This window comes from Tasmannia lanceolata, unplaced genomic scaffold, assembly GCF_043159265.1.
Source record: "Tasmannia lanceolata isolate RefF3 unplaced genomic scaffold, GAP_Taslan_0.1 ptg000012l, whole genome shotgun sequence".
In the NCBI taxonomy this organism is placed as follows: domain Eukaryota; kingdom Viridiplantae; phylum Streptophyta; class Magnoliopsida; order Canellales; family Winteraceae; genus Tasmannia; species Tasmannia lanceolata.
The window spans coordinates 2,663,280-2,676,958 of record NW_027518689.1 but is presented as its reverse complement, the minus strand read 5'-3'; the positions used below and the strand labels follow the sequence as shown (position 1 = coordinate 2,676,958).

At 37.7% G+C, this 13,679-nt stretch overlaps 2 protein-coding genes across 2 annotated transcripts; both read left to right on the top strand.

Moving 5' to 3' along the window:
• Positions 1–4,836: 4,836 nt before the first annotated feature.
• Positions 4,837–5,613, top strand: LOC143887018 (uncharacterized). The gene has a single exon (XM_077391148.1). The coding sequence runs from the start codon at positions 5,070–5,072 to the stop codon at positions 5,373–5,375; it is 306 nt and encodes a 101-aa protein (XP_077247263.1). The 5' UTR covers positions 4,837–5,069; the 3' UTR covers positions 5,376–5,613.
• A 3,364-nt stretch (positions 5,614–8,977) lies between these two features.
• Positions 8,978–13,117, top strand: LOC143887017 (C-8 sterol isomerase). The gene is made up of 3 exons (XM_077391146.1): positions 8,978–9,608; positions 10,774–10,926; positions 11,951–13,117. The coding sequence occupies exons 1-3, from the start codon at positions 9,015–9,017 to the stop codon at positions 12,239–12,241; spliced, it is 1,038 nt and encodes a 345-aa protein (XP_077247261.1). The 5' UTR covers positions 8,978–9,014; the 3' UTR covers positions 12,242–13,117.
• Positions 13,118–13,679: the final 562 nt, after the last annotated feature.

Below are 13,679 nucleotides of genomic sequence, written 5' to 3'. Positions count from 1 at the left end.
GGCCCTCTACCGACCGCGCGATCACCGACCCGGATTCAGACGCCATCACTTTGATTAGTGAAAGGCCCACCCAGTCTATAGTGAGGTCCAACAAATGAATGGTTTGGATCATCAACGTAATAGCTCACCAAATCAACAAACCCAGGGGGACCCATTACAAACCAAGAGGGGCGTCCATATCAGATTGGGTGGGTCCCATCAGTAGCCCAATAATGTGAGTTGCTTAAGCCCATTTTAAATCCATTTCCATCGAAAATAATAAACCCTAAAAGAGGTGGGGAATGCTAAACTGAAGGGTGCCCTTGCAGCTAATTTTTGCAAGGCCGCCCTTCAGTTTAGCATTCTCTTACTTTATATATAACTAAGGATTTATTTTTTATATATAAATAAGGATTTATTTTGGTGGCATCTAAAGAGGCCCTTTGGTTTTATTTAGGGTTGTTTGGATCAATAGTAAATTTTTCTCTCAGAAGTGAGTTTTCCAGCCCGTGATGAACTTATTTTTTTCTAAATTAAATAAAGCATTTTCCCATTTTTTTTGAAGAAAATTTTAATCCATTTGAACCTTGTATTTGTTTATTTATTTTGTTTATGGCCAGGTTTGGATTGCACCATGTTTCCCAAAAACTTTGGGAAGAAAAAACTTTTTCAGAATTCCTTGCTTTTTCATTATTGGATTTCACATTAAAACTAAGAGGTATGCTAAACTCAAGGGCGCCCCCTTAAAATCAGCTGAAAGGGTGCCTCCATTGGTTGGGCGTCACCAAAATTTTTGGGCCACAAAATCATTATCCAACCCCACGCCTGATAGATTGTCCAGGTGGATGATTGGATCTTTAAAGTAGTGTTTAAAAAAGCGGATTTGACGCGGAACGCGGCCAAGAAAAATCCTTGTTGACTCGGCGCGGATGCGGCCAAGAACGCGATTAACACGGTTGACAAGGTCATAACTCGGGAGAGTCAAAGTAGTTTATTGACTCTATAAGGCAAAACGCGGAACGCGAATGTGGTGAAACGCGGAATGCGGCCGAGGTAAAAAGGAGTCGACTCGGGCGAGTTCCTTGCCGAGTCAAGGAGTTTTTAAACATTGCTTTAAAGTGTCCAATATTTGATAGCTACATAATAGGGAAGTGATATAATCACCTCCTTTTCTTCCCTGGGCCACCCCCTTCAAGTGTAAAAAGATAAGACATAAATACACCGAACAATGGTCTAGAATTGATATTGGCACACCTTAGGTTTGACACAAAGGGAAAATTGTATCAGGCTCTACCATTTCAAACAGCTACCAACAAATAAGGAAGCTGATGTCGGCACACCCTTGTTTTGATACCCCCACTCGCCTCTTTATTTTACACTTTTATCATTGATTGACATTAATTCCTGACAGGCTATCAACAACCAATCAAGTCACTTGTATAAATAAGAAGAGGGGTGCCGATAACAAGACAAGGGAGTTCGGATATCAACTCCTACAAATAATTTGCTTTCTTTTAGGCTAATTAATTTAACAAGTAGTTCTCATTTGTTTATCTGGAGTGATAAATCGACTCCCAAATATGATAAATCGACTCCCCATGTGTCTTTCTCTCTCCTCTGGGTTAGAGAGAGAAAGGAGAGAGAGATAGACACATGAGGAGTCGATTTATCATTTTGGGGGGTCGATTTATCACTGCCCTTTGTTTATTTGTAACAAAACAGGCCAATCTTCGAGAAACTATCCAATTATTGATGTTTATTATATATTATAATATAACAATAATCAATGTGAATTCCTAAGAAATTCTTATAATAGCTTATAATAAAAACTTAATTTTCATGAGCTGAGCCAATTATAAGATGCCACCTGTCAATTTGAAATGACACAAGTGAAAATAACCTCTGTGATGGGAATTCAAACCCTATAAGAGTAGATCAGGAAAAACATAATTTCCTTTATGGAGATAATATCCTCCATCTCTTATTTTGATATTGAACTCTTCTATATTTTAGTACCCAGAAAAAAGTAAAAGGTGAAGAGAGGAGTGCCAGTATCAAAACCTTTGTTTTTTCAACCAGGAATTGACGAGCCTCGGATGTAACCTCACTAAATACAACTTTAGGGAGATGATATTTTCACTCCCCCCCTGCATTACACGCATGCTCCCCTTATAAGGTGATTTGACGTGAAAAGTGGGTGACTTTAACGCTTTTTGACGTCAAATCACGTTATAAGGGGAGGGGGAGTGAAAATATCATCACTCTTTTATAGCCATTAAATATCTTATACATTTAAATTCTCTATAGCTATCGAATACCTTAAGGTCTGTTTACTTGCCTTCTTGAGAAAGGAAAGGAGAAGAATGTAAGTCAAATTTTCCTGTGATTAGACATGATTTGACATTTTCCGCCGTTCACATGCTTTCTCAGGAAAGCAGAATTACACAGGTAGAAAATATAAATAATGACGTGGAAAACCAACTTTCTTGCATTTTCCTTCTAAATTTTCTCACCAAAAGCATGAGAAAATCACTTTCCTGAGAAAACCACTTTGCCTGCATACTTTCTTTTCCTTTCTCGGCCAAGTGAACAACGAAATTTTCTCACAGTTTCTTTTCCTTTCTTTTCCAGTTTTCCATGTCAGAATCTTTTCCTTTCTTTTCTTTTCCTGCAGCTAGAAAACAAGTGAACAGAGCCTTATAGATGTAATACTTTTGTAATTTTAAAATACCTTATATTTCAAACTTTGAATTTTTTTTTACCTCTTGACAATTGTAAAAGCACACATTTTCACATAAAAAATGTGAAATCCACTTGTCTTGTGCTAAAAATTGCTTGTTTTTTTCCTACTTTCTTTCTCCTTTTTCTTTTTCTGGGGAAACAGTTTGATTCTTGAATATAATGATCTATGTTTTATATGCCTATGAAATCACACAAAATGACAAAAAAAAAAACACCTATTCATTCATGGCGCTTAGTGATTTGTTGTCTTACTAATATTTGGAATGGTTCGTGATGGGGCTGTTGTACGTCTAACATGGTTGCCTGTGTAAAAAATAGGTGAAAGGGCTCCCCCATTGGCTGCACATCACCATCATGTTTGACTTTTCAGCGGTTATTAATGAATGATGGTGATGTGCGGCCAATAGGAGAGCCCTTTCACCTCTTTTTTGCAAGGGCTCCCTTCAATTTAGACTTCCTCATGTTTCTATAGTCTTGATTTTACCATGTAACCCGTCTTAAAAGTATATTTATACAAACATTATAAGTATATAACCTCTCAATTCTCAAGTTGAAATTGAATTCAATTTAAATTTTGATTTTCTTTACCAAAAGATATATTAACAGAATTAGCAAAGAAATATAAAGAAGTGAATAACACTTCTCTAACCTCAAGAATGCCTTCAATCTAAAAAAAAATATGAGCGACGATATTTTCACTCCCCCTGCATTACACGCACGCTTCCCTTATAGTGTGATTTGACGTGAAAAGTGAGCAACTTTAACGCTTTTTGACGTCAAATCACGTTATAAGGGGAGCGTGCGTGTAATGCAGGGGTGAAAATATCATCTCCCAAAAATATAGTTATTTATTATTCAAGTCAAGAGAAAAGTAGCAGTATGGATGTGGGTTTCAACCATGTATAGAAATTTTTACCAAAATTAGTAAATATCCAAAAATTATCCGAATACTTTGTTAGAATTTAAATACTAAAAGAAGACTTCTTTACAAAGAGTAGACTCAAAATCCTTTAACTCCCTTAAGAACGAAATTTACCAAAAATAATGAAAAAGAAAAATAAGATACCACCATCTTGATCCTAGGAAAATTTTTGATAACCCAACCCTCAATCCAATCATTGTGGAACTCATCCAGAGTTCAGCTGATAAGATAAGCCTCGATCCAACGGCCGAAATAAAAGTTATGAGAGTCTCGTTTGAATTTTCAACTTTCTTGCATTCTTTTAACTGCGCATGCTTATAAATTATTTGGCAATTTGTTTTACTCAATAATTTTAAAGATGAGCGCTAGGGCTTACATACTGTGAAAAGAAATGTCTTGTTAAACCAGATTTGCCTAGAATATTACTAGAAAGTCATCTGTTGCATAGAAAGACAATTCTTTTAGATCATCATAGTCAATTGCCACCCTTAAAATTAGGCATTTTCACAAATATTTACTTAAGCTCTTTCTTTTTTCTTCCAAGTAAAATGGCCATAAACTAATTCCATGCCTATTTTAAGTGGAAAAATGGGCATAAACTTTATTTTACACCCATTTTATGTCAAAGAAATGAAGCGTAAGGGAAGTGATTTATTCGCTTGCTTTTCTTCCCTGCCCAGCCCCCTCTAGTGTATTTATGACTACCCTTTTAGACTACAAGTGGGTTCCCAAAGTAAGAAAAAGGGGCGAATATAACATTTCTCTGGCCCATTTAATTTCTTTTGACGAAAAATGGACGTAAATTAAAATTTTTTCATGTTATAAAAATGAACATAAAACAAATTTTACATCCAGTTTTAAGTCGAAAGAAACGGGGCCTATTTGTAACAAAAATATCCTTTACCCACCCACAAAGACACACAGACACACACACACACATAGAGAGAGAGAGAGAGTCAACAAGAGTCACACAGTCCAATTCAGTCAAACCCAAACCCTAACTGTAGTCAAGCCAAGCTCAGCCAAACCAAGCCAAGACAAGCTACCACCATGTCAACAGAAACAAACTGCCACTCAATAAACAAAAACTACCCGATGTGACAAAACTCAAAGAAATGACATTGGCTACAGAATCCAATTCTCAACTCCCGTAGCCCAATCAATAAGTTTAAATACAAGAAAAAGGCCAACCATATGACCCACCAACCCAACCACATTTTCTCATTTTCTACCCCCTTAGAACATGGAGCAAATTATGGCAGATTTCCCTACAACTTTCCCACCATAAAAGGAAAAAAACACACACATCTAACCTCAAAACCTCCTTCCCACAAGAACTGACCAGATAGTTTCAATTATAGATAAATAATCGGCCGACGAGCTTCTGATAATCGTTTAGCAACTCGAATCTTCCTCGGAGATCCATATGGATATCGAATCAGTGAAGTGCGAGTGTTGTGGGTTGAAAGAGGATTGCACCCAAGATTACATAAGTGATGTGAAGGCAAACTTTGAGGGGAAATGGCTGTGCGGGTTGTGCGCGGAAGCAGTGAGAGATGAGGTGAGTAAAGGAGGGAAGAAGAAGAATTATGGGGTTGAAGAGGCTTTGAAGGCTCACATGTCCTTTTGTAGGAAATTCAAGTCGAACCCGGCGGTTCGAGTTTCCGATGGGATGAAGCAGATGCTTAGGAGGCGGTCAGGAGATTCATCATCATCGAAGAAACAAGTTTAAGTTTTCTAACTAGAACAAGTTTCCTCTTTGAATAATCTCAAACCTGTCTTGGGGTTTTTCTTTTTTTTCTTGTTTTGTACATAGGATCCGATCATAATGGAGTTTGAGGCTTCACTCCAGTTTTGTTTAGATGGTATATATGTTCTTGAATTCCTCGTGTAGAACTCGAAAGTTTTCAAAGCAAGTAGATTAAATTAGTAGAAATAACTAAGATTGACTACAGAAAATTGGTTTTCTTTTTCCTATGTACTGAATTATTTGATTCTATTCTTTTTTCTTTTCAAACAAATTGTCTTTGCATCAAAATATGGGTATTTCTAAAGACTTTGGTACTGGTTTTCATCCCACTTTTTGGTATTTTTTGTAGATTTTTCGCCAGTAGAATATGCGTATTTCTTAAACTTTGCTAGTGGTTTCCTTCATCTCCCTATTTTTATTTTTATTTTTATTTTTCACTTGCAAAATATGTGTATTTCTGAAAACGTTGCCACTGATTTTCTTCATCTCCCCTTTTAAGCTTTTCTTCTTCTTTTTTGCTTGATATGTCTATCAAAAAAGGAAAAAAAAAACAGTTGTTTTCTTTCACTTTAGCCATTTGTAAACACACCATGATAACTTCACATATTGCATTTGTGTTAATGAAAGAGGAAACAAAGTAATCTTATAATTCACGAAATTTCAGCAGCTTTAGGAAAAAAAATATTAGAATATATTTGGGAAGTGGAAACAGAGAATTTGATGTTTAACAAAAAAAAATCTTTTGGAAAATGGTATTTCCACCCACTTTTTTGGTACAATACTACAAAGTACAAACCACCATCTCTTTTACAGAAAAATTTCTCCTTTGTTTCATACTGGATTAGGGGGCATGATACATATTGAAAGAGGAAAGTGTTTCTAGTCCGGCCGACTAGAGATCATTCTCTAGTCCGCCACCCAAAAACACATGGGTCCCACATATTTTGTGGTGATCTAAAGCATTCATTTGATAGGCCTCATCATAGATAGGATGTCCACAAAAATTCAGCTTCATAGGATCTTCTTAACCCTTCCCTTAGGATCTTCTTAACCCTTCGATTTGTGGAGTTAAAAAATGGACAGATTTGTGGCAGTTTATAGCCGTCTATTTTAAGCTCTACAAATCATAGGGTTGGGATGATCCTATGAAGCTAATTTCTTGTGGATACCGTCTCTATGATGAGGCCTATCAAATGAATGCTTTAGATCACCACAAAATATGTAGGACCCATGTGTTTTTGGGTGGCGGACTAGAGAATAATCTCTAGTCGGCCGGACTAGAAACACTTTCCTCATATTGAAAATGACCCCATGTGGAATACTGCTTGCGAAAAATGGAAATGAGTGAATCTTTTGATCATCATATAAGAGATGGTGATGGCAGGGGGCTCACGAGACCTACAAACTAAAAGAAAAGGGGCCCAAATTTGAACCATCATAAGCATAGTTTCCAAACTCCCCCATATCAGACTCGAATCGTCCGAGTTGACTCACCTGAGTCGACTCTCACTCACCTTGGTTGAATTCTTGTTCGAGTCCGTGTTTTACCCAGAAAGTCAATCAAAACTCTTTTTAACTCTTCCGAGTTATGACCATGTCAACTGAGTACTCGATTGTGTAGGGCCGAGTCTATTAGAATTTGCTTTGGACATATTCTGGTATTCGGGCCGTGTCTATGTTGTGAAACAATTATTATAAACCTAAAAAATCCTCATGAATATGCATTTAATATTTAAATTTAATTATTTTTTTGGTAGTTAATGGACATTTTTTTCTAAAGAAAATAGTAAATAAAGGTTTGAACCCTCGAAAAAAATATATTAAGATATTTAAGTATTATAAAATAGAAAAAGGTTATGCCCACTCCATTATGGCTGAACTTTAAGTATCTTAATGTAGAACATGACGTTGGCCACCATAATCTCCAGCAACAGTACATAGAGGGTTCCCGTAGTCTAACATGTATTTTATCTAAATATGTAAGAACTAAGAGAGTCAGAGAGCCATTGAACCAAGTTTGAAAACAAAGGAAGAAATGATATCTACACTCCTTGGTTTTTTGATAGGCCCTCTTTTTTTACTGGCAGTTGAAAGTTTTTTAGAAATTACAATAGCCTCTGCCAATATATATAGTACTGCAAAATAGAAATGATCCTCTCTTTTCTCAATCTTTCTCTATGGGTCATCAACTGTTCCCACCAATTTCTAAGTGGAGTTTGGTGATACAAGAGAACAATTAAGTGTGTGTGTGGTAGAGTTCCCTTCCCTATTGTGAAAGTAGATAAAAGAAACAAGAAATTAAGAAGAACAGAGGGTTAGTTCGAGGAAACCCAAGCCTCCAAAGCAACACAAAATGTGAGATATTTGATCGATGCCCTTCATTCATTATTTGGACTCTTTTAAATAGAGTTCCATTGCAACGGTTACATCCCAGAAAAATAGGTAAACAGCTAACAAATTGCTAAATAAGAGGAAACAAATATCAGCTACCAATTATAAAGGGAGACTAAACTAACTGGCTGTGCAAAATAGTAGGAAGACCAAGTCCTAACCTGTCCACAAGATTTATTTCTACTGGACTCTAGGAAACTTATCCACAAGACTTATTTTGCTATTTCTACTTAACTCTAGAATTTAAAATACTAACGGCTCAATACTCCAACTGATTCGGCAGATGCGTAACAGTGTGTGTCTGAGAGAGAGAGAGAGAGAGAGAGAGAGAGATGGCATATGAACTCCTATTCATTGATATTCCCAATCCTCTTACTTTTAAGCCGAGATGTGTGAAACATAGAAATTACCACTGGAGATGACATATGAACTCCTATTCATTGATATTCTCAATCCTCTTACTTTTAGGCCGAAATGTTTGAAACAAAGAAATTACCAATATAAAAAAGGGTCAGATTCCTTCTCTTTATATTTGATTTTTTTATTTACCTAATTTATTCACTATTTTTTAACTCAATTTTTGGAATTTTGCCTTGTAGCCTATTGGTTAGGTACACAGCAGGTTGTTTCTAGTGAAGTTCCATTAGGAGGATTTGGTGGTATTCAGTAAAAAATAAGACAAATAAGGAAGTTAGGATCATCCCATTGACATTGAGGCACAGTAGTAGAACGGTTTGGATAAACCTACAGTTGGGCTTAAAAGAATTTCAAAAATTTTTGGGGCACAGACGATTTACATCAGGGACACGGTAGATGAACAGTTTGGATCAACCAGCAGGTGGGCCCTACCCTACAACTATCTCAAACAATTTCAGGGCATACCCCGTTTACATTTGTGGCACAGCAAATGAACGGTTTGGATCACCTACCAGGTGGGTCCCACACTACTATTTTCTCAAAGATTTTTCAGACATGCCCCATTTGCATTGGAAGTAAAGTAGATGAACGGTTGGATCAACCATACTTTGGACCCCATCTAATAATTTGAAAAGATCTCCAAAAACGGACCCAAAAAGAAACTCAAAAGTAGCTTCTAAAATCCATCAAGTCCGTCCAATATTTCCGACCGTTGCATTTGAATTTCAAATCCCTAACGTCTCTAAAATAAATAACCTAGACAAAAAGATAAAAAACAAACAAACAAAAAGAGAACCACAAAGCAGAGCAACCATGAAGAAAATTGTGTTAACATCTTCAATGAAATCCCCATTCTCCGGTGACCGATCGGAGACTCCCCGGGAGAGCTTTTATTTTCCGGGATGCCGAAAAGACACGAATTGCCATTGCGAAATCTGCCTAGCAAGCATCAAAGCAACCTTAGATCTCATGCCCTCAAGCATCCAAGAAAGCTCTCTAACAAAGATTTCTCTTCCTAAATCAACTCCTTCAAAAACCCCCTATTCTTCCGATCGCCGGATTCCGGTCACTTCTCACATTCCGGCATCGCCCTTCCGGTCGACTGCGAAATCTAGGCCTGTGGTCAAGAAGAAAGGGGGTGAATCTTGGAATATTGGGTCTGTTTTTTGGAGATTTGTATTGGGTTTGAGCTTGATTTTTGCTTTGGATTTTGGTTTTCCATGGGTGGTTTCTGGAATTTTTAGATTGAATTTGTCGCATGAGATTGTGAGGGGGGTGACTGAGGAATGTGGGGGGGTGGAAAATTTGAAAGGGAGATTGGGGGTTTTTGAAAGGAAGTTAGGGGAGATTGTTCATGGTAGGGTTTCAAATTGCAGTGATGCTGATTCTATATGGGAATTGAATCAGGTAATTTTTAAGCTATTTTAATTACTATGCAATTTGTTTCTCTTTTGGGTTTTTTTTTACTGTTCGGTAATCAAATTTCTCATTTCTTTTTTGAAACTCTTTTTATCGTAATTGATATTCGCACTACCATGTTTTGATAATTGCACTAACTCACCTTGTGTTTTACTATTTAACCGATTGCAAAAGTTATCACAATTCTCAAAAAATCTCTTTAGCCGATTAAAGAGGAAAAGACAAGGTGGTTTAGTGCAATTATTAAAACACGGTAGTGTCAATATCAGTAGCTAGCTTTTAATTTAGGAAAATTATAGTTATCCGCACTCCCTTGTTTTGATATGGGAAGCCCTAGCTATGGTTACCCATTTCCCGGTTGGCTGTTACAGTTTCCAACAACCTATCAACAGCCACTCAAAGAAGCTGAAAATAAAGAAGGGCTGCCAATACCAAAAGCAAGGGGATTATGCGTGTATTTTTCAAAAATTACAGTGGGACCTACAATATTTGAAGATCCAAACCATTCATTTGTTGGGCCCGAACTTAAATATGTCGTGCCACAATCTATAGAATGATCCTAACCCTCCGATTTCTAGAGGAAGAACACATTATAAAACCCTCTATGATCGGAGGGCTAAGATTATCCTGCAAAGATGAATTTTGGGGCACAGCCTACTTACGATGAGGCCCAATAAATAAATGGTTTGGATCTTTAAAACATGTGGGATTATCCTAAGGAGATGATTTTTGGGGCGCAGCCCACTTACGATGGGCCCCAATAAATGAATGGTTTGGATCTTTAAATTTATGTAGGTTCAGATCAACCAAAGGTGGGGTCCACATGTTCGATGCCTCGCTATATTGCAATGAGGTTGCATCTCACTTTGGATGATCTGAATCGTCCATTGTCTTGTTTTGAATCACAAATAAATCAAAAAATGCTAATCATGCAATGCTTATAACTTCTCCAAAATGCAGCTATTCTGCTTTGGAACATCTTCTTCTTGCAATTAGCAGAGGTTTAATTTACACTTTTCTAAGGGATATGATATCAGCACTCCTGTTTTGATAATGACACTCAAATCTTTACTTGTTTTTTGCTACTTTAATTTGATGTATTTCTGCGAAGATATCGACTATTAATTCTCCGTGAAATTAAAACCCAATGTAGGACGGATTCCGGTTGTTACGGTCACGCTGTATACTGTACAAGTCGGCCGCCGAGGAAGTGATCATATGGGGATGGCCTTTGCAGACCGCCGGATTACTTGTAGCCGGCTTTTCTTCCCGATCATTCACCATTTTATCCGGCAGAATTACAGAGGTATGTTACATGGCTACATTTATACATATTTTTTGGGCAAGGTGGGACCCCACTATATAATGCAATGGACCCATGTTTTTCTTGGCCCACCACTCTATAATTACTAAAAGAAAATTACTAAGGAGACTGTGGCTGTTAAGTGGATGACATCAGATCCGTTGATCCGAACCGTGATCATAAGTATGGTCCATTGCAGTTAAGAAAATCTTGATCGGATCAAACCTTGCTTAGGGGTTCTTCCAAGAAAATCTAAACCGTTGAATTTTATTATCCTTTATATTATATTGTTCTTGATTCCATATAATATTCAGGCTAAAAGTTAATCTATTATTTGTCACTGTTATTCATAATACTCCCCATCTCAAAAAAGAGTTCTTCAAAAAATAAGGATAAATGTGACTCCAACCAAAATGTGGAGTTGCAGTTATTTTTGTTTGGTTTTGTAAGGTAAAAGCATTTTTAAAGAACTGATAAAAAAAAGGGAGATGTTATCAGCAGTGCTGTATTTTGATGAGGGCACACCTCACTTTATTAAAAGTACAGCATGACCCGCACCATAGGATGAACCAAAATGTCCATTAGATGGGCGAGTTTAAATAGGTTGTGCCCCAAAAATCATTTCCATAGGTATGAGCCTCACCATAGGATCATAACCCTCTGATCTATAGAGGGTTAGGATTAACACTCTAACATCAGATCGGAGGGTTAGGATCAACCTATGGAAATGATTTTTGGAGCACAACCTATTTAGACTGTGGCCCATCTAATGGACGGTTCGGTCCGGTTCGGTTCGGTCCTACTATGTAGTCCGGTTCGGTTCGGTCTTACAGTTCACAGAACCGGGAACCAAGAACCGAACTAAAAAGTTACCAAGGACAGAGAACCGAACCGGTTGGTCACCCCTACTTTGAATCAAGTGAGGAGTGCCCTCATCAAAATACAGTAGTGCTGATAACATTTCCCAAAAAAAAATGGAGCGCAAATATTGATTTTTTTTATTTTTTTTTATTCTCGTTTTTATCAGTGGCCAGAAGGGAAGATGGAGCGCTTTGATCGGAAGGTGAACAGTTCATGGATCAATAGAAAATGGACTGCCTCGGCCGTGCACTTGGAGCCAAATACTTGGATCATTGAGTACAGGCGAAGCCCAATTTTAGAAAATTCACAAATATTCAGAGCAGCAATGAATTTCCTATATTTTAGAATATTAAGACTATTTGAAGAACTGGAGCAGGAATTTTGGCTTTGGAAGATTGATTTTCCTTTTCAGCAAAGAAGCTATGGTGCTCAAGAGGATTTCAAATACCCAACTTAAAATTTTCAGGACCCATGAAGGGAAGTGTTTTAACCGGCCATTGATTTTAGATCTCATCTAATGCATTCTAGTCACATCTCATACCTTGTGAGATTTTTTATTTTTTTTGTTTCCCTTTTCAAAGTACATTGTTATGCAGTTATTTTTCTTGTAATTAGCTAGTGTTTTTTTTCTTTTCAAAGTACATTGTTATGCAGTTTCCCCTTGTAAATTAGTTTGTTGGTTAAAATTTGAAAAAAGCTAAGATGGAGCTAGGGTTTTTTCCCGCCAAGAAATAATATGGTGAATGCGCTATAGGAATTGTTTATCCCCGATCTGACTAGATAGAGGACGGCGAGTAGAGACTGAAAACGGCTTCCCCTCCCTTGGGGAAACCTGCTTGCTCGACCACACTTGGATGGCCATTGTGGAATGACTCAAGAACCGAAGATGGGTGGTTACCGTTGGTTCCAATCAAGGGTCCAGTCAAGCACGAATCCAGGGTCCAATCAAGGGTGGTTACCTTTGGTTCCAATCAAGGGTCCAGTCAAGCACGAATCCACTGGGTGACGACAGAAGTACCACCGCTTGATAATTGGTGGCTACCTTTGGTGGTTGCTTTTGGTTCCAATCAAGGGTCCAGTCAAGCACGAATCCACTGGGTAACAACAGAAGTACCACCGCTTGATATTTGATCCAATGGTAGCGCCTTAAAAGTGCACTCTGCAGCACCTTGTAAGTCTCTTTCCTTAAAGCCACTGTTGTTGGCCCATATCTGCCAAAGCACCTTGTAAGTCTCTTATCTTAAAGCCACTCTTTTTGGCCCATATGAGTCAAATGGATGTCATCGGCCGTTGATTCAACATTGGAATGCAGGTCAGGTCAGCCATTGCCATTTGCACCAATGGTTCAGATGATCCTAGCCTCTTGATCCACAAGAAGCTAGGGTTGGCAATTTCACCTGGAAAAGCGGGGATCTGCCCTGCCCCGCTTGAGGAGGAGGGGATTCCCCAATTTGAGTGAGGAAGGAAGGGGAAGGGGAAGCGGATTTAAAAAATTCTCCGGTGCGAGTTGGCCCCGCCCCGCCCCGCATTAATGCCATTTTTTTCTTGTATTTTTTAAGTGTTTTTTTTTTTTTTTGGGAAAACTACTAGAAACCCCTTGGATCAAAACATATCTACAAGATTCTCTCAAAATTTTCATAATTTCCATTAATACAGTTTTGACCCTCACATAACTTTTTATGTTTTCTTTTACCCATAATCCATTGGGCATTGTCCCTCATTATATTAGTATATTACCCTTAGAAATCCCTAAAATCTCTCCCTCGAACCATCACTGTAAGGCAACATTAAATTCTTTGAAAATCTCCCTGCCCCAAATAAAGGCAACATCTCTCTGATGAGTGATGAGATTTTATATGGTGTGCGCTCGTATAGTACATTATTTTTCAAAAAGT